This window comes from Numida meleagris, chromosome 5 (genome assembly GCF_002078875.1).
Source record: "Numida meleagris isolate 19003 breed g44 Domestic line chromosome 5, NumMel1.0, whole genome shotgun sequence".
Lineage (NCBI taxonomy): Eukaryota > Metazoa > Chordata > Aves > Galliformes > Numididae > Numida > Numida meleagris.
In genome coordinates, this window is record NC_034413.1 from 37,126,809 (window position 1) to 37,151,532 (window position 24,724).

Sequence of the window (24,724 nt, forward strand, 5' to 3'; positions counted from 1 at the left end):
CACATTAACAGCAATATTCCAAACTCATCCTGAATTCTATTTAAAATTGGAGTGATTGGGCTTTTTTTTTTTTTCTTGAAGCAAAGCATAAAGCTACATATCAAAATGATGCAAATAAATCAGGATGCCTCTGCCTGGCCCTGGATTGACTTTTAGGAGATGTCGCATTAGCATATAATAGAAAAGTGTTTCCATGTACTCCCTTGTCAGGCATGGTTGGGATTACACGCCCTGTCCTTGTCTGTGAAAGCAGAGAGACTGGACCCCAGCTCCATGAGTCCCTTGGTAGAAACCGCTGCCAGTGCTCCCTGAGCAGTGCCCCAGCTGAACGCAACCAGGCTGCTGCCTGATTTCTGAACACAAATGCGCCTTTTGCTTCAGCAGCTCCCACTGGAGCTCTGACATTCTAATAGAGGTGTTTTGCACTTGAGGACCATGTGTCAGATAATGTAAAGTTGATGCAAAAGCCCCATGTTCAACCAAACACAAACAAGTTCATTATTTTCAGCGCAAAATAAATCTATTCCCTCCACCTGCAGTTGGAGAGCATCCCACTCGTGCTTTAAGAACACAGTGTGACAGGGAATTAAAAAAGAACAGCTGATGTATCATTCTTTGCTCAGTCCAAATTGGAAACCTGCATGCCTCGATGGCATTTTGGTTTCCAAATGAGTTATTTAAATAATATTCCCTTCCCCTCTTTCCATTAGGATCTCCAGAAATTAATAATTTAGTCTAGCCTTGCAGTAGGCCACATGAGTGGGAACTTCTGAATAAAACAGAAACCATTCATACCCACATTTAAATTGCTGGGAGGCTTCTGAGGTTCAGTGCCAAATAACTAACCCATCTCGCCATCTGCAGGGGCTGGGGCTGCCGGAAGAGGCTGCAGCTCAGTCAGAGTCAGCTTCACCTTCAGAACCAGGGTGAATTTGTTCTGTTAATTTGTGTGGGACGTTCTCCTCACAAGGAAAGGAGCACATGGAGAACTTCATGTGCAGGATCCCATTGTAACAACACACATCTGCCTTCTAAAACTACACAGCACTCCTGGGGCTGCCACTCACTCCCTCACTTTGGGTGTAGGATCACAGAATGGCTCAGGGACTTTGAAGTCCACCCAGTCCCACCCCCTGCCATGGGTTGGTTTGCCCCCAGCAGCTCAGGCCGCCCAGGACCCCATCCATAGCAACAATCATCCCCAGGGATGGGGCACCCCCAGTTCTCAGGGCAGCTGTGCCAGGGCCCCACTGCCCTCAGAGTGAAGAAGTTTCTGCTGGGCTGCAGCAAAACTTTGCAGATTTACCCTTTCTGTAAAGGTCTCACTAAGGTCATGTTGTTAACATTAGGTAATGCAGTAAGCACATCAACAAACTGCACCCAGCTTGGCACCACCAAGTTTGGGAGCACCACGTAGCAGAGATTCAGCCAAGGCTACAGCAGGATTCAACAGACAGGATTACAGGATTCACTGCTATGTCTCTTACGTGCAGCGAGAGTATGTGGTAGATGAAAGGAAAAAAAGGGAAGCAAAAAACCAGACTTTTCTGCACACCACATCACTGCAGAAACTTGATCTCTCCTGAGCCAGGGGCTGCAAGGCTGAAAAGCTCTGCATTTCCTTACACATGAGCAGGGGAGGGAGGGAGGCTCAAGCCCCCTCCTTCAAATGACAGACAAGAAAGATTCAGATGTCCCAGACATCAGTGTGTCAGGAACAGGGGCTGATGTTAGTGAGAAATGCGCTGTTACACGAGCCCAGATTTTCAAAAGCATCACTTTTATTTTGCCACTTACTTCCGTTATTCTCTTCCTGCTTATTCCCAAAGCCAATTAAAATGCAAACAGGAGATTTTAAAGGCTTGAGTTTGATAACAGGCAGCAAGACAAGCGAGGCATGGGACAGCACTGAAATATGGCTCTTTAATGTGAGCGTATTAATAGAAATAATTGGATTTCTAAAGTCTCCCAATTGCAAGCGTCACCTCTTATCGTCCATTAAATCAATTGACATCCTGCACTTGTTATTTCAAAAGTGTTATTCTTATTTCACCAGAGTGCTAAACATACTCCAATTGCTCTAATGAAAGTTGTAGAGGCTTCTTCTATAGTACACACTAGCCTCATAGCACGCAATATATTCCAGGGATTCATTAAAGTCAGCATTGTAAATGGTGGCCTCAGAGAAGTTAAACTCCCAGCTTTGTTTTCGGCGGGGCCAGAGTTTCATCCAAAACACATAATGTTTTATTAAGCTTTTAGTAATTATAATAAAAGAGTGTAAGAATGCAGTCTTGATTTTCCAAAAGAGCTGACGGGAAGCAGATGCTGGCGCTCGCCTGAATTTCAACAGGAGGCTTAGCATCCTACAAGCGAAGATTGCAGCTTTCTTCTCAGCTCCTTCCAATGTTACCTTGCACAGGGACGTTCAAGTGATATGTTTTTATTACTGCTAATGCCAAGTCAAAGTCATTTTGCCAGTCGAAGTTGTGACAACTATGTCATAAAGAGAGAAGTAAGAGCAAAAATGTGTCTATGTTTCTTTCTTAATGGTTAAAAAAAAAAGAAAAAAAGGGGCACTTTGGTTGTATTTCCAGGAAGAAGTGTCAGTGGAAGCTGAAGAACAGCCAGCGTGCGCCTTGTGGCCTTCAGCACTCATCACTTCAACACTGGGGCTGCGTGGAAAATTGCTTTTTGCTTCAAGAAAAAAAAACGACACTAAAAGTTGTGTAGGGGATTAAAGGGTTTCCTCAACAGGAAATTAACTACTTCAACTGAGAAGTTCTATTTTCTGAGCAAACAAAGGGAGAAAGTTGTCACGCAGTTCAGTTTCATCCTCGGTTCTAGGTTTCCTACGTCTCCATATACCATCTTTTGTATATATTCGTATACCTAAATATATTGCATTGAGTATTTTCCATCTAAATGTGGATACAGTAATGAAACACAAAAGAAAAAAGAAAGTGTCCCTCTGCTACACATCACTGCGCCAAATGCAGCCCCAGATTACAAGCTGAATAATCCAGTAGCAAAAAGGCAGACATTCTGGCCACCAACACCACAGTTTGGGTTCATGCCTCCCCTGTGAAGCCATACATGCAGACCGAACACCTTGCTTCCTTTCTTGAAGGGGCAGCTCACAGAAAAAAAGCAGCTTTAAAAATTAAACTTAATTTGGGGCCACAAACAGGAAAATGCCTTAATGATAATTTTATAACAGAATTTTATGTCAGTGCATAGCATAGTTCGTTCGATGCCTGAAACTGCTCATTTCCATAAATTAGCATGCCTGGGTCTCTTTTAATAGTAATCATAACTTTGCATTTCCTGCTTGTAATGCGTGGCCTCAACATAATTACAGTATGTTCCTTGTTTTTGTACTGTGCAGATCCCCCCTCCCCAGTCAAACTCCACTCAGCATAGCTCTGTATTAGCGGAGACACAAAATGAACCTCGAAAGTATGCGCAGAGATTTACTGCATGCATAACACTCGCACATGTATATGCAAACTTGCATTTGCATACCCAAAATGTCTGTCTGCTGTTGCTAGCAAACATGTTTTATTTGTGCATACGACGGCTGTACATGCAAATTCCCTTCTTCCAGCATCAATTATCCACTCCCTCGCAATCAATTTGTTCCCCTTTCAAAAAAATCACTTTCAGATCTTGTATTGCTTAGCTTTCACAGAAGTCAATAAACAGTGCCACATCCCTCTCCTCCCTCTCCGTTATCGGTCCCTGCTTCTGCTCATTGCACTCAGGAGAAAGGCAGCAGCTCTGGCTCCCCTGCTGCAGTTTCCGTTCCCACCTGCCTACCACAAGGCACCTTTTGGTAAAGAAACAGCATCCTCCAAAGGCAGTGCTCCAAAGATCCATGCGAGGCTCTGGGACCACAAGCTCCTGCCAAAGACAGGGCTGGAGAAAATACTGTAGAGACAAGGGGAGAAAACACTGCATAGATACATTGCTTTAATACCTACAGCAGAATACCAATTTTTACTTTCCTTTAGAGAAGTACTGCCCTTGGGAACAAGATCTTGCAGTCTCCATGGCCACATGGACAAGGGCCAGGACAAAGCTGCTGAAGGCTCTGCCACAGAGTTTCTGCTACCCCAGGATCTGCAGCTCATCAGCTCTTCTCCCATCAACCAACTCATCACTAGGATGCGTAGATCCCCCTCTGCCAGCTGAGGGTGAACCTCATTCCAGTGCTTCCACCCTGCTAACCTCAAGCAGCAGTGATTTTGCACAAGTGTGAACTGCTCGCTCTGTCCTGCAGCAGAATGCCGAGCTATGAACTGTGCTGCCCTGAAAAAAAAAAGCCCCTCTTGGCTTGAAGCCCCCAGTTGTGTCCTCTTCCTTTATCTTAAGGTGGTGAGGCACTGGCACAGAGAAGCTGAGCGTTTCCCATCCCTGGAGGTGCTTACGGCCGTGCTGGAAGAGCCCTCAGCAGCCCCATCTGGTGGGGGGGCAGCCAGCCCATGGCAGGGGCTTGGGACTGCGTGGGCTTTAAGCTCCCTTCCAAACCAAGCCATTCTGTGATGATTCTATGGTTTCACACCTCACACCTGAAGGAAGAGCTCTATTCTCTGCAAGAATTGAGCACATGCCAGTTGTAAGAACAGAGCTAGCTAAACTACAAAAATTTCATTATTGATTGTGACCATTAAACCACTTTCAGATATGAAAATAAATTCAAATGGGACTTGGTAAGCTAAATTTACTTTCAATTTTTTCCCATGTATAAGGCTTACTTGCCTAATTTAATGTTTTACAGCTATCTTCAATGTGCAAATACTTCCTATGGTGAATAAGCAATATAAGGAGCAAAAAAAAAAAAAAAAAAAAAAATTTAAAAAAAATCAGAAACTCTCATTCTGAAGTTTGATGTTTATTTCCTTCCAGAAAACTCAGTTGAGTGAAGTTAATTGTCTTTAAGTCCCTATGAATAAAGCTTTGCACTGACAGTTACACCACTCTTCTGCAAGTGTGGATCCCAGAAGCTAAACACCGATAGCCAGCTTGCCTCTGGTTTTCACCAACTTCCTATCCAGCAGGCATAATTTTGGAGACGTTGCTTGGTCTAACAAACTTGGTCAAAACAGTGGAAGTCTCTGCTCCCTTTAATATATTCTCTGCTCACTGTCATCATTCATGGTGGCAGCAGCAATATGTTGGCTCATTATGTTGTGCTAATCTTGCTGCCCGATATTCTTTTCCCCAATCAATCCGTTGATTACAGCCAGTTTAAATCTTAGCAATAACCGGGATTCGGAGAGTTTCCAAAGGACAATGGAATTGGAATTAATTAGCATCCATTAGAGGAAAAACAAAGTCCTGCAAATAGCAGAGAGAAATGGAACAGCTCACAAGGACAACGTTTACAGAGCAGCACGTGGGTGCATCCGGCTTTTACACCCTTATTGTGCAGGGCAGCACAGCACCCTCAGCTCTCATCTTAGTAATCAAGCTATGGAGAAGCTAATTCTCATACCAAAACTGATTAATTACACCTTGAAATCCTACCAGTGTAGCCCGTTATTGGCTCCAGATCTCAGGCTGCTCTGATTCACAGCTCATCTTTCAAGCCTACAGACAGGAGCACTGGAAGCTTCTGCCAGGCGACGTGTACTGCTCTACCGACCCCACGCATCACACAGCCAAGAGGAAAATAGTGTAACATTTACACAGATAACCAGAGGAAGTTCACAGAAAAAGGAGAAAATAGCACACCTGCTCTCTTCAAACTGTCTTTACGTTGTGTGCCATTATTGGAAACTTAACGCTACCACTCGTAATATTAGCAACTTCTCACAACGTGAGTGCTTTTCAGCATAAGCGCTTTCTACCTTAAATTGTGGCTTTTCAAGAAGAAAAGGGGGAAAAAAAAAGAAACATTATTTACATGGCTGGCATTTCAGGAAATAACAAAAATCTTTCTCACTTTTATGGACAACAGTAACATTTGCAGTCCAAAAAATCATAAATGTCCTGTAACAGACGCTGATAGCCTCACTGACATGACAAATAAGAGGCATTTAGCTTTTAATGGCTTTTGTAATTTTTTTTCCTTCTGAGAGCAGCACACTGTGTAAAATGTATTTTAGTCATCAGCACTTGGAAGCAACTTCGCCCATTATTATTCTACATTAGCTCAATTTGTCGATTCGATGACAGAAGACCCATTGGCCAGCTGTGAGCACTGCTTCCTAATCTTGATCTGAAGGGCAGTGCAGCCATGGGTCTGTCCTTCTGCACCAAAGGGAACGCATCAGGAGCACTGTTTGGGAAGGAATGGTGTAGAGCTGAACCAGATCAAGGCCAGGAAATCCAATGGACTTCACTTTTTATTTCTCTCACATGTGATAAGAAGATATCCCCTCATTCAGGCATACAGAAAATAACTAACCCTTTCTTTCCTTCAAGTAAGCACTGGGAAAAAACAGTGAAGCGTGTTAAGGGCTTGCTAATTGATGATATATTGCCTTAAATTAATTTTCAACTATTAAAGTTACTTAATAGAATTTCCTATTTCTTATTTGAAAAATGACGGGCAAAGGAAGCAATGATGAGAGACAATTACAATTATCACTTAGGACCATTAATATGTAAATATATGGGTAAGTTAAGATTGCTAATTTAAGTTGCATAATTGCAGGATATTTCTGAAGTTAGAGCCTAATAGGTTCTGCCATTATTCGCATCTATTTTATGCATATGCTGACAATGATTTTTATTCTTAAAATACAATGAATAATAGCATCACATTTATTTTATTAACTGATACGGGCACTAATGTCACATTATGCCATTCAATCATTTTATTTCTTTCTAAAAATACAAGGTTAAAAAATTGCATCACTTGCACACCTTCACACTTCAGTGCATGAGTCAATCCCAAGTAGCTGGGTGTGATTTCTTCTGGGCAGATTTCTTCATCATTACTCAATCGGTTTTTTCATCCTTCCCCTGCAACATCTGATATTACAAACTTTAAAGCACAGATATTTTTAAAAGGTCAAGATAGAGAATGGATTTGATCCAAGGATCCCCAGCTTAGCAATCCAAAAGTCAAGAGAACTCTATCAAATGTCAAGAGAAACCGGAGAAGACTTCAACAAATTATTTCTGCAATACTTCTCACTTATGCAACGTGTATACAAGAGGAATGGTATAACCAGTTGTTATTCAAGGATATTCTACAGATTTCATCTTATTCTGGACATGTAAAAGAATTTAAGTATGGAAGATGACAATTTGCTCAGCTATGATTTTTTCACTATTCCTAATAACTTTTAAATCAAGACTGTCCTTTAAAAAATGTAATCCTAAATTACGGCTTGCATTATGCAGATCATGAAAATAAATGAAGTGTAATATTTTATACCTAATTTTATAATCCCAGTACATCCTTTGTTTTCATTTAAAATAGAGTACGCATTCTACAAAGGATTCTGCTTAGATCACTACGCATTTTCCCCTTGGAAGTGAGAAAATATGATGGAGAATATAGGAGTTTTTATATATGATTTTAAGGAATTTTTTTTTCCTTGAGGTAGATTTAGTGCAATTAGTTGAGCGTATCACAGAAAATGACAGGCTTTCAGCTTCCAGAAGTGCAAGAAATTTTCTGTTCTAAACAAGTCTGATAATATATAACCAAACTAAAATCATTGAGATCTTCCTTCGCTTTGCCTTGCATGACTTAAAGTAACGCTTGATAGTTTTAGACAAGGATAAAATCAGGTCATATACTATCAGCAGGTGAAAAAATGTCTTGGTATGTATAACAGACATTTAAAATAGCTGCCTTCAAGCACTTCCTTAGGTATAATCAAAAGTGGCAGAGTTGTCGCGACAGCCTAAAAAAAGTCTAGTTTTATTTCCACATTCTCTGTGCTGCTGAAAATTGAGAATAGATACGGGCCACGAAGAAGCAACTACCTTTGCTACTTGCCCTTTATTTTGTAATAACTACAACGTGGCCTTTCTGTAGACAATTCACTCATGTCACTAACCAAGATATAAAGAATAAATCAAGCTCAGTATCTGAGCCATCTGTAATAAAATTTTAACTACTGATACAAGAGATACTTTTCCATAAATTGACTCACCATACAATTGGGCTTACTCCAAGCCCATAAGACTTTATCTGCTAACCATTTGGAAATAGTAGATGATGACCCCCTAGTAGCTGACAGAGCCAAGCAGTTAAAAAGAGTTTTCGGCTGCGTCTTCAAAGGCCTCAACAGAGATCCCAGCAGCGGTCTGGATTTCTTTAGCTGTGATCTACTCTCAAATATAAACTTTTCCTTTAATCCCTGCTTTGGATTGCTGGAATTGCTGGATAGGTAGGGAGGAATACTTTGCTAAACAGTTAGAAAATAGTACATCCAGGTTCCAAAAAGATAATATATATATATATATATTCTGAAAATCTACCTAGAAAAGCCCCTGTTACAATAAGCAAAGCAAAAAATAGACTAATGTTGTTTATAAAAAATACCCATCAAAGAAAAAGTCAACGCAGCAAAGAAATATTATTAAAAATCAAAAAAACAAACAACTGCTCAAAAAGCAAGCCACAGCAGTATGACAACTCCACTACAAAGTCTCTGATGGAAATTCAGTTTCTGTAGGTTACTGAGGAGAAAGCCCCCAGTAGTCTATCCACTGTTCCTTTCTGTAAATCCACTTCTTGACACAGTTTAGATGTCATCACCACACACTCAGGTACCACTCAGATTCAAAACAGAAACATATTTCTATTATAAACCTTATGCATAGCCATAAAGATCTCCATGAAAAGGTGCATGAGTGCAGCAGAGGAATCAAGGCCAGCCCCATCGGGCACCAGCAAAGCCTTTAGCATGCTGCTGCCAGCACGAGAAATCCAGCATTAATCAGCATCAGGTATCGTCTGCTGTCTCCTCTGTACGGAAGAGCCCCTAGGCAAATCAAAAAGTACAGAGACAAATGTCTATAACCTCAGTGGTCTTAAAAATCTCATCTCCTTCTGCCTAATCTTTTTTTGCCCTTCAGGGAAAAAATGTGCTAACATGCAAAATCCCAAAGGTTTTCAGTTCAAGATCAATCGGCCTAGCAGTCCTGGGAGGAGTGCCTCATCTTCCGCAGAAGTATCAAAAGAACAGAAAGGCTGGACAGCAGGTCTTGTCCATGCTCCATCCTACTCCAGCTCTCACAAAAAGTCATCATGGTGAAAACATATCCCATACCTGACTCATGGCCATCTTACCGCCCATTTCTTTCCCATCTCCAAAGCAACCATGGAATAATTTACTTACTTATCATATAGCCACTGCTTAGGATAGAGGGGTCAAATATGAGGTAAAAAATAATTCCTCACAAGTGATGCAGAAGCCCTAGCATGAGCAATGAAGTACGGAAGATCCTGGGAAATCACTGCTAGGAGAGGCTGGGGAGTATCAATGTTTGAATCTGGGAAAGGACTCTGAGCCCATGTTCTCCACATTAGATACATGCCAACGACCCAGGCACACAAAATGAGTGGCTTTTCCAAAATACAGCCCTCTGAATAAAACATGGAAAGAGCACTGCACTGTGCTTCCTGCCTTCAGTTGCTGTAAAGTCCAAAATATAAAGCATATTTTCATGGTCAGAATGGAATGACCTACCTGGCAGAGAGCAGCAGGCTGCAGGAAAGCCTTCCAAGCACCTGAGCCACCAAAAATGATTGGGAACTGTAGGAAGTGACATGAATTATCTTCTTTCAGTTCCATGGAAGCTGGCAAGAAGAAGAAACTTCAGAATTCAAAACTCAAAATCAAGATTTCTTTGAAGGGACTAATTGAATTTGTTCCTTTTTGACTTGACCTCATTTTATTTTGCATTTGTTATGCCACTACAGTTTATGTTAAGAATTTACACTTTGGTAACTGAATCACAAGTTGGAACTCATAAGAGTTCTAAGAATCCTAAAACAATTTATGGAAGTTCAATAGAGCAGGAAGAAGATTTGGCCACCAAATGAAAGGAATTCAAATAATCTTCAAAAGCTATCCTCCCTCAACTTACCTTTGAGACTGGATAAATCCACTTTGATACTAGGATTTAATAAAAAGATCAAAAAACCCTCACATGCTAATATCTGATGTTATTTGGGTAAGTTGTTCTGAGGACGGAATATAAGCCAGGGAACATACATCTGCTGCTTCTCAGAAGTAAAACGTGAGTTCTGTGCTTGCAAAACTCCTAGGTCTAGGGGATACAGGGATACACAAAGCCTAAAGCTCACGAACAGCTTTTTCTTCTTTGAAAAAAGTTTCATAATCTATCATGTAATATCAGATAAACAGCAAACAGCCTTTCCACATTATCAATTAGATACAAAACAAGCTATATTTTAGGTTTAACAAGAGATGGTTGGAGGGCTTCACATGAGAATAAAGAAGGATGGTGGGGAACTAAGAGAAGAAAAGACTAAGCTACTGTGAGTCAAAGGTGTATATAAGTGGTTTGCAAACATTTTTATTCATTACAGATTCAGAAGAGAAGAAATTCATGTAATTTTATATGCTGTCAAGCATTTGTCTTGTAAATGTTCTAAGAGACAGCAGTGAAAATATTAATTCTATCTTTTCTTATAAAGGAAAAAGAGAGAACAAACAGGAAGAACATCCTTGAATGATAAAATGTCTAAGGGACCTGGTGGGAATTCTTCACATAAGATGTATTCTTCTTCAGGGAACAGGAGAAGATGTAAACAGATGGGCTTATGTAAGTAGAATTGGCAGCTCCACAGATAGCTGCTTTCTTTTATATATGGTTTTTCAGATTCACCAGCGTATTCAGGACCACTCTGCCTAATTATTCTCAGCATTTTGCCCATTTCATATGCTCACAGTATAATGGCCAAATATAAAAATAATTAAAGCAAACTGTAGTTTAAATCTCAATGGAAACAATACATTTTATCCAAACAAACCTCTTCAAAAGGGAACTGCCTGTTTTACGAATGTTAGCCCATCTGTTCATGATAACTCCTTTGGAAATATTTGTTTTGCTTAGAAATACCAAAGCAGATTACATATGAAGTATTAGATGGGGTGGGGTGTGCTTGCTGCCTTCAAATCATTGAGCGTACAAATGTGTTTTTACTTTTGCTGGTCTGATATACATGAGGAAGGGCAATGCCTTAATCCACTGTCACAAAGCAATGTTTGTATCCATTGTCACAGGGCTACACTGCACATACATCCTGTATAACAAACACTCAGGTGTTCCTCCTCTTAAGCTGATGCGCCAGTGAGTGTTTTGTTTCCATGAAGATGGCCTGGCTGAAATGGGTAAGGTTCTCCCCTCTCCTCCACTGATTACAAGAACAGAATGAGGACACCACAGTGAAATACAGCTCAGCATACCCCCAGTGCAGGTATATGAAGAGCAGCAGTTCATACAGCACAGCAGGTAGAGTCATGCTATCTACCATTCTATAGTGGCAGGGCCATAATGGTCCCTCTGCCTCATCGTTACCCACAAACCATCTAACTGGGTAATTTCTGGTAATAAAACCTTTGTCTAACCCTCAGAGCATCACTCTCTAAACCCCAAACTGACTGTAAATACATAAGTGAAGAGCAAATCAGAGCCAAAGGACTGTAATCTGCATACACTTGTACATAAGGTGAATGTCAGCTCTGTGTTAATGGATATGATTGCGCTCTCATCTATCGAGCAACCCTGTTTATGTCACTTTGGATCCATTCCACTGAATCATTTAGATGTTCACCTCAACACTACTAAATCTTATAATTGCAGAGAACATCAGGACAAATCACAGAAGTGAACATCAAACCTAAGAACAGAAGAGCTTCCACAGCAGTAAAAGGAAAACGCTAACTGAAAATAAATGAACAATGAATGAAAAGGATTTATTATAAAATACATAACAGTATCCCTGGATAGCACAAAAGTTTGAAACAAGGAACCTCAAGAGCCCCCGCCAGCAGCATGCACGTAGAGGAAATTTAAGATAGGATGAAACAGCTTCCAGTGAAGGTCTTTGAAAAACATCACAGAGTTGAGATGTCCAACCTAATGAATCCCTAACAAACAAAGCAACCCAGATGTTGCTTTTGTAGCTGAGTCCCCAGTGGGTTTCACTGACAAATGTCCTGGACAGACAGCAGAGAGCCTGCCAGCCAGCAGCTGGGTGAGGCTAGAGAGGCTGGGCTACAACAACGGCTACCCAGAGCTCAAGAGAGATGGTCCTCCAAACCCTGGTCCTCTGAACCCTGGCTGTCTGCAGAGGACCTGCTGCACGAGGCTCCCGATACCAGGGAGCCTGTTGTGTTTAGTGCTTCCAGCAAACACCATTCAGTCTTCTCTCCAAACTTCAGGCCTACTGACCAGCTAAGGCTTTGGGTGACACTCTAGGAGAGCATTCCTGAGGAGTTCTGACTAAGGAAACGTTTAATAATGGCTGTGTGAACGGTTCTTATAGATTTCCATTCCTGTTTCCTTTCCCTGTGTTTTGCACTGATGCCAGAAAAGAAGCATTCACTGTACTCAAGCTTAGCTTGTTTCCCCTGATTTTGTGTTACCATTCCAGCAGTCCTATCAAGCACTAGAGTTGTCTATTAATTTACGTAAACATATTAAGAAAAAAATCGATAATAAATGTGTTATAATTAATTCATAATTAAACACTACAAGAACATTAGATCAATCACGATACCAGCATCACAAGGCAGATCCCAGTAACACTTCACATCAGCCGCAAGAGCCGTGAGAGGAAGGCTGTGTGCTCCAAGAGCCAGGCAGCTCACTCAGTGCTGACACAGGCTGCTCAGGGAGGATGTGGAAGAGCCCTCTTGGCCACAGCCTGTGCGAGGCCAGCACTGGCATGGATTTGCTGTCCCTGTGGTGTGACTCAGAGGGTTTATCTGCCTAAATGAAGCTCACAATTCTACTGCTCCATCAGCCCGTGACCCTAGGCAACTCTGTGTTTCGCCAGTGCTCAAACTTAGCTTGCAAACACAGCTAAAATATTAATCACTAATTACAGTCCCTACAAAAAATGCCCAAAAGAGATTCCAAATGTCATTCAGGCACTGCTATATGAAATCAAAGGAAAAAGAATACACAATTTAAAAACAAAGAAAGCAAATGCTGGACATAAAACAGCGAGGGCTAGTTCTATTGATACAAGGAAAGACCTCTTCAGGCAAATACACATAACTGAATATTGGAGTGTTTTAAGTAGACAGCTGTGTCTCCGGTTAGGAATGCAGAAAGGGATTATCCTGACTGAAAGGCTGCTATGAACTGCTACTGCAGTTCTGGCAGGGAAGACAGGGAAGAAAATGAATTTGATAGACTATGTTTAAATTCTGCTTTGTTATGGGATGCACATTCCAATTCTCAAATTCAACTACACTTGTACTCCAAGGATAGTGTTAACTCCTGATCTTAGCATCCGACTACAGATGCACATCCAGCTAAGAAGCCAAACCACTCTGTATTTTATAGACAGATGCCTTTGGCTGAAGGAATCACTTGCACATCGCTCTACCACAAATAATCATCCATTCAGCCAAAGACGAGATCATGCAAAGGGAGGTGCTCCACATACCAAAAGCCTCCTCTCTTACAGATTTGAAAGTCACTTGTGCATTATTTCAGCCAAATCTAACCAGCTTCAGTCATGCCAGGAAGCAGAACTATGCCAAGAGATGGATGCTGAGATATACCTGCTCATGCTGTTTTGTTGTTGTTGTTAACATGGAGAAGTCATAAATCTTAGAATAAAATGATAAATGCTTGCCAGAATCATAGAGTACTTAAACAGGAGTTTGATGAAACCTTAAATACAAAACTAACCAAAGCAGTTACTGAAGTAGGAAACCTACTGCATGTGTGTCAGAGGAATGCACAGCAGCAAACATTACAGCAGCTTCCAAAAGGCGCTTGGAAACTGTCAGCTGGTGAGGTGGATTTCTTTACAGCTCTAATAAACTCACTTGTACAATGAGGAAGAGATTTAGTTGACGCATGGAGAAATGTCACACCATAGTGAAGAGTTACCAGAGCTTTTATAGCGAGAAACCACAGCTCAGAAATCTGCTTCAGTCCTTTGATGGTGCTGGGAAGCACAGGAGGAAGAGTGACCTGACTGACATAAGAGACTTAACTCCCCAAAGGTTTTGAGAATCTCTGTATCAAAGGCACTGTGGAAAGTAAAAAAAAAAAAAGTAAAAATGCTTTACAAGAGCACATGGCCAGTACAAAACAGAAATGGACTACCAGAAGAATGTGACATCTACTCTGGGACTTGTATTACTCGGCATAATAATGTACGTGTGTTTTTTTCTTAAGAGAGGGAAGGTGAATATTGAAATTCACTGATAGTGGAACATTACTTTTGTTTTTCAAGATGACAGCACATTTCAATGACTTGCTGAAAGATCTCAAGACACTATGGGATTAAGTGAGAGAACAGCAGATGTAACCTGATTCTGGGAAACTCAAAATGCCTCTAATGAACAAACACACCCTTAATCACACCAAGTCAGTAACAGACTGTGTGCTACCCTTCGTCACTCAGGACAGAAATCTGTTCATCACTGTGGATACTTCTTTGAAGACATCAGCTTAATATAATGTCAGGATTTACGGGGAAAAATAAAAACAGAACAAAACCAGGAAACCTCATTAAGCTTCTATTTAAAACTGAGACTTCAGCATATCTGAAGAGATCACACATGCCCTGTCCCTCTCCCATGTTTCTACAAGAATGCACCTGACCTGAGATTTACAGAAGGATAACAAGGATGAAGAAAGATGAGGAGTGGCTTCTGTAGGCAGGAGACTAAAGAGACAAGGACTCTTCATCTCTGAAAAAAAGCATGGAAGAGTGGCAGCATGAAGATGTTAAACATGCTACAAACATCCAATCATTCCCACAGTATACAAATCCAAATGCATCATCAAGAGATTTGAAGCAAAGGCAGGGAGGCATTCCTTCCTTTGCAATACTCTAGGAGGAATTAAGGGATTCCATCAGGTGTTTCTTTCAGTCAATTTCAGAGGGGAAAAACAACAAGTGAGTAAATTTTCCCCCGTTCCCCAAGAGCCTGTGATACTCAGGGAGAAACAGCTCTACACAAAACGCATTTCTGCAAGTTGAGAGACAGACAGACAGAGAAATAAAGTTAAACCAAGAGGAAAAACCAAACAGTTTCAGCATCCAGGCCAGGTTTTGGAGGCTGGTCACAGAGTTTCTTTTTGTCTTTGTCGTATTTTCTCAGTCACCATCATACATAGTATTTTGCTGCAGAAAAAGAAAGGGAATTAAATGCTTTATTTTGTTGCTGAAAAATCTCAGCACAAAAGTTTCTTTCTGCCCTGGAAATGGCCAGGCATTTGCTTGCGCACCCATTAATGAAAGGACGGGCAATTTTTGTGGGCAGTTTGAAGACTTCAGAAATAATATCCATCTCGAAAAATGGAATGTGCAAACCTTGCACTCTCTCTCTCCTAGGTCAGTTATCTAATCCAAACATGGCAATTTTCTCCAAGGAAGAGTTTTGCATAAGCACAATTTAAATGAAATTTTATCCCAAGCCTTAAATTCTTTCAATCTGTAGAAGAACTGCAGATGCCCCAGTCCTTCTTCCTTCACGGACAAATACAACAGGCCATTTAAAACACAAGATTCTACATAGAAGGAAATCCATCCCACTTTCGGCTGTGGGACAAAGCTACAATTCTTGCCCCTTGCCCCATGTCCTCAGAAGCCCTTGAAAAGCCCATCTGATAGACAGTGTGCATAGGCTAGAGCAAATCCACGTTTGCTGCTGAAGAACTTCCAATGCAGTTGGCTTGCCAGCTTGAGGGGATCCATCAGATTAGAAAGTCACTCTGCTAGATTCCCATTTGTTGGCATTTAATATACCAATCTGTGTCTTGTTGAGAGTTGAAGAGAGAAGCAGAGGGACAAATGTTTCAAGCCAGCCGGTTTGTTCTGTTGGCCTACAGGCCTCAGTTACAGGCTGGCAGTTAATGGTTGTTAGTGACAATGGCATAACCACCGATGCCCTGGACTTGGATTCACCCTTTTCCACATGGGCCTGCAAAAGCAAAGACTCTCAGACTGGTTCATAAAAAACAGCAGGTACTCCCAGAACATCTGTATGGAGATTATATTGCCAATCAATTTATTTTGCGTAACCTCATGGATCACTTGCAATTGATGATTAGGCATTTTAGCTCCTCTGACTATTTGTCAATAACGTGAAAACAAGAAAAGGCTATAGACAGCATACATAATTTAAAGAAGATCTTTTGTTTGAGAAGAGATGCCACTTTGAAAGCCATGAAGGAAGCTAGTTTGTGAATGTATTTTATCTACCAAGTGGAAGAGCTATTCCAAGGATTCAGAAAATTTCTTGGTAATTACTATACAGGTATGCGTAGTGAGTTACCTGTTTACTAAATCAAAGGTGAATAATTCTACTTTGGAGTTCCGTTATCTTCTAAAAGGTATATATTGAAAAAAAAAACAGCAAGCTTGATAAAAATGTAGTTTCTAAGTAACTATAAGAATACTGTTCAAATTCAACCTGGACTAGCAGCTTTTACCACAAAAAAAGTGGACAGCTAAATCTTGCTTCCTTCTTGTTATAGACTGTTTAAAGATCATTTTATATGAAAACACCTTCTAGAAAGAACAGGAACAGTGGGTAAATTGACCAAACTACCTAAACTACTGTTAATTTTTTTCTCCAGTATCTAATCTGAACGGATTCTGTCTCCTTCTGCCTAAGTACTTGCTTCCTTTAAATCAAAACGTCCAACTGCATCTTTTTATAAGCATATATATGACTCTCTGCATAATTCTGGATCAATCCACAAAGCTACCAGCTAACTAATGACTCTTGGTTATTAATGGACAGCGATGAAGGTGCAAATGGCTGTTCCCTTACATATTACCCAATCCATCCAGTCCTTGGCAGAGAATGCCATCACTGTTCTAGCCTGCTTGTTTAACATACAGAAAGTCCACACAAATACTAGATCAATATAATAACTTACTTCAAGAATCTCTTCTTTTTATTATAGATATGAATGATGAATTCAGTATTGATTCACTTCTTTAGATATAATAGAGATGTTTCACTGAGAACACAAGACCTGGATAGCTGTGAGGCTGTGATGACCTTCAGGAGCCCTTAGCCTGAATGTCTGCAGGAATAAGCTAATCAGGAGATGAAGCTCTTGTATCTAAGCCAGGCTTGATATGGAGCTGTGTGATTTGAGTGAAAGAAACAACTTCTCATTCAATCACTGTAAATATGTTCGAAGTGGGAATTTGCTAATTGTAGCACTCTGTGAGTTGGAAGTAATATAAACAATAAATAGAGAATACACAGACCTAATAAAGCCATAAAAGCAGTAAATGCTAGAAATGAGATGCTGAATACATTCATATTTTAAAACTTGTGTCTAGTTTAAGTGGGATTATAAAAAACAACCTGTTGAAAACCCTTTTAATTCAGTTTGTGGGTAGCTGCTGGAAAATCAAAATTTTGATCAGCTATGTCTCACTTGGGATGCATAAACCTCCAATTACTTTCAGCTTCTGTTAGTTTAATACAAGGCAAAAATCGTGTGGACGTTCCCTTCATTTACTACTGGAACAAACAATTTGCTCATCATCATGTTTTGGCTGACTGCCTGAACAGCTGAAACTGTTGCTCCTCCTTGAAGAATAACATTTCACCAGTCAGATAATAATCCATTCAACCTGGGGTCCTCACAAAAATCCGGAACAGGTCAATATATTGCTCTAATGAGGCACAGTCCTGGCTTTCAGAACACTGTTTTTCTGCTGGGTCTATGCATGCAAGTGAGATGGGAATATTCAGTACTACAGTAGCTACTTGAAAAAGGCTGGCTCTGTTAAATAGCTGTCCATCTTCTTGCACTCGAGGGAAGGATGCATTCCTCTCTAACAAAGATGAAGGAAATATCAATGGGGCTAATCTCTTCAAAGTGCTCAAAGCTCAAAGCAATTGCCTGCAGCCCTACACAGTCCCCACCCTCATTAGCTCAGCAAAGAAAACATAGGCAAAGACAAAATACTACCCTGCAACTAGAGAGAAAATGCAAAATGGGGTTTCCAAGCCGCCCTTCTCTTTCCAAAGGACAAATATTTCATACATCTTAAATTATGCGTGTACTGGCAATAAAATCATACACTTTAACAATCCAAATATTGTGGAGTTTGCTCATATTGAAAAACGGTTATGACACAACAGAAATATTGTGTGGCACAGCTCTTCCTCTGATCAACAAAAGGTAAAAATTAATTGCCAACTTTTTCCCTTTTGTAATGCCAAAACAGTCAGAAATCAGAGCAGTGATAGTTCCACACCCCCATGAAATGAGGAGACAAAACGATCTGTCAATTAACTCATATTTACATGAGTTCCACACTACAAACTGCCTCCAAAGCAGAGAATTTTATGACCAGGAAAACAAATGTTGAAAACAAGAAATGAAACACAGCAGCACTAGGGAGGGAGAAGAGAGAAAGAGGAGATGAGGGACTAGCAGTGAATAACAAAGACAGCCTTATGGTGCATCCCTTTACAATGACTGTAGGAATAATAACAGGTGGTCAGCAGATGTCCTAAGCCCCCCTCAAAGGAAGAGCGCTGATCTAGGTGTGTTGTTGAGCTCACTACACCACCAGGCCAAGGCAGAACTTTCTCTAGGGACGCCACTGATGGATCCCATACTTCTCACGAGCCGAATGGGCAGGCTACCCGCGGACAGAACGTTGATACCACTGCACTGCCTACCAGCACAAGGCTGGGGCAACACTGCCTATTGCAAGAGCTGGGATTTCATCTCACAGACAAAGCACCAAGGGCCTCTCTCGGTGTGGCTCAGGTGAACCAGCCCACTACCATTTCTCTCCGAGCTACAATTTTTGTAATTTTTGTATTTTTGAAAATACCCCATTTTTATAAAAACAGCTTGGACAATAAATAGTGGACATGAAAGTTTATTTCTTCTATATCAAGCCTGAAGTAGTCACGCACATTCAGACACTGATGAAAATATGCATCAGAGACTTCTTTTAAAGTCTTTCATTTTCCTTATCCTGTTCCCTGCATCTGATTGTTGAATGAGACTTCCTTTTGTACAGAAAGTTTTCTAAAGGGGAATTCAAGTTTGGTGTATTTAGAAAAGGAGAGAGTAAGGGAGAAAGAAAGAAAAAAAAAGAGACCCTCCATCACTATCAATGAAGGAAGGGAGGAAAGGAAGAGAATTAAGAGAAAATAAGTAAAACAAGGAGGAACTAGTCTCAGTTTTCTAAGTAAGTAAAGTGAATGTTCCAAAGGAACAGGAAAGATGTGATCAATAACAGGGCTTCATCACACTGCTGCCCTGGCAACAACTCCCATCAGGAGCTGTCTGAGCTCTGCTTGAAAATGTCAGTGCCAGGACAAGTCCGAACAATTATACCTAGACCTATTTCAGTCCATACTGATCTCTCTGCATAGCAGCCTAAACTTGCATTCTTCCCATCAGCTCATGCATGAGTACCCAATCCTCTTCTGCACGAATGCCCCACCACTTCACACGTGTGCCCAAGCACCTTACGCACTGACACCCAATTAAATCACACATATGCACTCAATTAATTTCAGGAGTGCCTCATCAGCATGTGCACAGGTGTGTGATGAGTGTACACGTGGTGCTTGAAGAACCATGCCTGCAGCGATGCCCAGCACAGCTGGGACACTTGCTAAAGCAAGGCAAGCTAAGGCCAGGAATGCGGAAGGAGAGAGGTGGGTTGTCCTAAACTAAGAATGGAACAAGCAGTTACTTTAGTGCTTGTTTAATTCTTCATATTTTCTCTTCTCTCAATTCCCAAATGAGCCATTAGAAGTTTGTGTTAATCGGCAATACCTTAAATTAAAATTCCCCGAGTTGAGACTGTTTAGACTACAACAGCATGTATGAACACTCAAAATGAGGAAGGACTTAAGCATTGAACCACAAGGGAGAGAGCACCCTAAGGAATCAATTGCTGCTATCAAGTAATCTGCCCTAGGGATTAAAGAACACAAAGCAATAAAGCATTGTAATGAAAAAAGGTTTTTAGTGAGAAGTGGGGGTCGCAGGGAAAATGCACATTAATTTCAGCACATAATCACACTACACAGACAAAAGCAGATTGTTGCTAAAATGATTACTGTGGTCAATTCTGCACTAGAGGATTCTTCTGTCAAGTGTGACTTTAACTGCAAGCAAGAGGGTGGCAGATATAAAAAAAAGAAGCTTCAGAAACTGCATCTTAATATCTGGATGACCGCAGGTACATGCAGCCCCCTCCAGAGACTGGGGAGGGGAGGTGTGGGACCAGCTCACTGAGCATCCAGCAGCAAATGGCAAAACTTACCATGCAGATTCCCAACAAGGGACAGTTTCTTCCAGCCCAGAAAAAACCCTTGGCATTTCAAGATCAAGCTGTATTTGCTCAGCACCACTGAACATTATTGACCAGAAATGTGAAGGGAACAGGCAAAGGAAGAAAAGAAAGGACCAACACTTGGCACCTCAATACCTGCTTGGCTTTGCAGCAAATATCACTACTGAAACTGAAGAACTCAGAGAGAGAACCCCACTGAAGTGGGGAAACCTCACTGCAAGATCAAATCTCTAAGTAAACAAGACTGCCATATAATAAATATTATTTATGTTTCTTTTAAGAAATAGTATATATACTCAGGCATGTGCAATTTTTTTTTTTAAAAAAAAGCAATTTATCCTTCTGAACTTTTTTCTCCATTTACTGAAGATCCCATATGAGCAGAAATTCTGACCTTCTGAGGTTTAACCCTATGCTTCCATCTCTGTGTGGATCACCTGTGGCTTTAATAGTGTTAGCACTAGCCCATGTCTAGTGCAAATGCATAACATGCTTCAGCAATGACATCCCAGCAAATCCTGCTAAGTATAATTCTACATTCAATGTCGTGGAGACACAAATTCTTTGGATCATTATTTAACATCAAAACCAAACAGCAAACAATTCTGTCAACCATTGAGCTAACAGCCAACTCCCACTAACGGTCCTGTGAAAGGTCACATGAGGGTGCAATCAAGCAAATTAAGCTGCCTTTCAGATAGCACTGCTGAGCTGGGTTATCCTAACCCCACTACAGCAAAAAGTAGTACCATTGGCTCCACAGCCACTTCCTAACACTATGTGTCTTCTGCACCCCAGAGCTCCTATCTTCTAAAATAAACCACTTCCTTATATCATGGGATAATGCTGACTCTTGCATTTCTTTGTCTCCACATTAATTTGGAATCTTTACATTCTTTTAATATACTCTCCCTCCATAAAAAAATAGGTACACACCGCCCTCTGAGATGTTCAGAGGCATTCTTTGGTTGTTTATTTTGTGTTCTGGCAGAAGAATTGCAGACCTTTCACACCTCTTTAGCACTGAGAGTAAGGCTGTCCAGTGCAAAGTCAGTGACAAGTGGTATCCCTCCGGTGCTCCTTAACACCCTCATCAATGACACTGACAGTGGGATGGAGTGCGCTCTCAGCAAGCATGTGAATGACACCAAGCTGTGTGGTGTGGTCAACATGGCCAAGGGATGGGATATCAACCAGAGAGACCTAGACAGGTTCAAACACTGGGCCCAAGTGAACCTCATGAGGTTCAATAAATCCAAGTGCAAGATCTCACACCTAGGTCGAGGCAACCCCCACTATCGGTACAAGCTGGGGGATGTAAGGATGGAGCCTGCCGAAAAGGAGCCGGGGGTACTGGTGGATGGCAGCTGGACATGAGCCAGCAATGTGCTATCACAGCCCAGAAAGCCAACTGCATCCTGGGTGCATAAAAATAAGCATGGCCAGCAGGGTGAGGGAGGTGATCCTGCCCCTCTGCTCTGTGCTGGTGAGGCCTCACCTGGTCTACTGTGTCCAGATGTGGAGTCCTCAGTACAAGACAGGCACAGACCTGTTGGAGTGTGTCCAGAGGAGGGCTGTGGGAAAACAAAGACCAATCCCCAACTTTGACTAACAAAAGACCTTAGGACATGTGACCAAGGAGTTGTTACGCGACTATAAAAGGTTGTAAGCACGTACAATAAAGGGTCTTCATCCTGCACTAGCAACGGAGCCTGTGCCTCAATTGACACAAACAGCACCCAAACAGGGACCCTGTATCAGAGTCAGTCTCAGGAGAGAATTGGCTACAAGGCTGAACGGTGGCAATCAGGACTGCTGAAAGAAAGCAGATCCCAGGGCTGCTGAAACTAAGTGGGACCTAGAAACTGCTGAAAGAAAGCAGGAATCAGGGCCGCTGAAAGGAAGCGGGACCAGGCTGCACATCCACAATCACTTCTGCAGGATGGAGGTGAGCAGCGGGGAACAATGGGATCAAACATAACAAAAGAACAGGAATGAGGTTTGCAAAATAATGGAAGCGGTTTTGCAGAAGCACCACACTAAAGTGGAAGGCTTTGATTTAAGGCGACTTTTGGTGTGGTTCTCTCCTAACGTAGAGGGAGTAGATGGGGCTACAATCTATGACACAGAAGCATGGGACAAAGCAGGAGTGAGGCTGTGGGACACAGCTACGTGCTCTGACCCTGTGGCTAAAGACCTTTTGGGGCCTGGAGATTGGTTTTTGAGTCGCTGAAAAAACATGCAGAATCCACTGTGCCGATAGAGCCCACTGCTCCTCCTGTAGAGGGGGCTGCTGCAAAGGGCTGCAATACAAGGCTGTATTGCAAGGGCTGTATTACAAGGACTGTTGGGCTGTATTACAAGGACAGTGAACCTTTGGACCCCGGACCAGTGAGTCCAAAGAAGGAACCAGACTTGTACAGCCCTGATCCGGGTGACATTTGGCGTGCAATCCGCAAAGAGGCAGAGCGGGAGGGGGACTTTGACATGGTTCAGAGATTGCATTCGGCTCTCGTCTGCCCTGTGATTTACAAACCTAATAGGTGGCCCAGCTGGGAGGGCATAAGCGTTCAAATAATAAAAGAGCTCCAGAAAGCGGTCTTTGAATTCGGGCTCAGCTTCCCCTATACCAGTAATCTGTTAGGCTCTATTTGAAAAGTTACACTCTTAGTCCTCGTGATTGCAAGACCTTGGCACAACTGACTTTGACAAGTACCCAATACATGATGTGGATGGGCTTTTGGAGAGAGGCTGCACAACAAAAGGCAACAGAGAATACACTCCCAACGCCACAGGCCAAGACACCATCCCCCTCGAACAGGATTGGTAGGAATTGGTGGCGTCAGCAAAAGAAGTCAAGTCACTTCTACAGAGAAGGCTTACGGAGGCAACTGGGCTGTGGATCTACTTGGTGCAGTTATACTGCAGCCAATAACCACCGTCCAGTAATGCGACAACTACCTCAGGGAATCTTACACCCAGTCAACTTGTTCTTTTCCCTTAGCAACTCAGTAACAGAAGATGTTAAATTTGTTACAAGAATTTTAATGTTTTTGGCTACTAGGATTTTTGTATGATTTGCTTTATGACTGTTTAAAGAAATGGTGATAGTAAAATTATCCTTCCCAAATAACTTTGTTGAGTAGCTTGTTTAGAATAACTGCAGTTTAATGAAATTGGTGTAAGTGTCCTAAGCACAGGTTTATTATTCTTCATGTATAGCAATATTTTTAAGTTTTTGCCATGTTATCAAGAGTATACAATGGGAAACTGACTTGCTGTTCAAAATGTGTGATCCCTTATTTTAGAAGTATATCTGCTTCTGAGCACAAAATAAGCTATGTGTCGAAACCTCCTGGGATTGGTTCGATGGGTGGTTTCAAGCTTTATACACCTTTGTCAAAATGAGGGGAGGCAGTGTAATTCTTGAAGGCAATGTGGAGCTAAAAAAATTTATCTTAAGTTGTTTGTGTTTAAAGATATTTCATTATGACTGGATAGAAGCTTTGTACTGTTTGGAGGCTACCATGACAGTGTCCTTTGGGTGTGATTGTAACAACAGTGAGTTTGGGTTTTGGTGTGGGAGTTTAGTCACAGCAAGACATGTTTCCAGTTTACTGAGATTACTGTTTGAGTTAATATTATTCCTCAAGACAAACAATGTGTGTGCCATCACTGATAACACTTTCTGGAGAAAACATTGACAGGTTTTAGATAACAGTGAATGTGTCTTTCGGTTTTTGCATGCTTGTTGGTATGTATTCCTTGTATTACATTGTGCCTTAGACCCACAATTAATAAGGCGATCAATCAAGGGCTTGTTGTTCGAACTAATAAAGAGGGGAGAGATGTGGGAAAACGAAGACCAACCCCCCACTTTGTCTAACAAAAGACCTTAGGACATGTGACCAAGGAGTTGTTACATGGGTATAAGAGGTTGCAAGCACATACAATAAAGGGTCTTCGTCCTGCACTAGCAACAGTGTCCATGCCTCAGTTGCCACAGAGGGCTGCAAAAATGATCCCAGGGATGGAACACCTATCCTGCAAGGACAAGCTGAGAGAGCTGGGGCTTTTCAGCCTGGAGAAGAGAAGGCTCCAGGGAGACCCAAGAGCGGCCTTTCAGTATCTAAAGGGGAGCTATAAGAATGAAGGGAACAGTCTCTTTAGCAGAGTCTCTTGTGACAGGACAAGGAGAAATTGTTTCAAACTAAAGAAGGGAAGATTTAGGAT

The 24,724-nt window shown here is 41.5% G+C and overlaps 1 protein-coding gene across 12 annotated transcripts in view; it reads right to left on the reverse strand.

The window, feature by feature from the left end:
• Window positions 1–24,724, reverse strand: part of SPAG16 (sperm associated antigen 16) — a 387,166-nt gene that overhangs the window by 74,291 nt on the left and 288,151 nt on the right. For 5 of the 12 annotated variants that reach the window (XM_021397840.1, XM_021397842.1, XM_021397839.1 and 2 more), the window contains one exon: window positions 9,435–9,769. The exons of the other annotated variants lie outside the window; for them this stretch is intronic. In XM_021397840.1, the coding sequence (XP_021253515.1) occupies window positions 9,450–9,769 (320 nt within the window). In that variant the 3' untranslated portion in view covers window positions 9,435–9,449. Of the gene's footprint in view, window positions 1–9,434; window positions 9,770–24,724 lie in introns of those variants that run through there. 12 annotated transcript variants of the gene reach the window in all.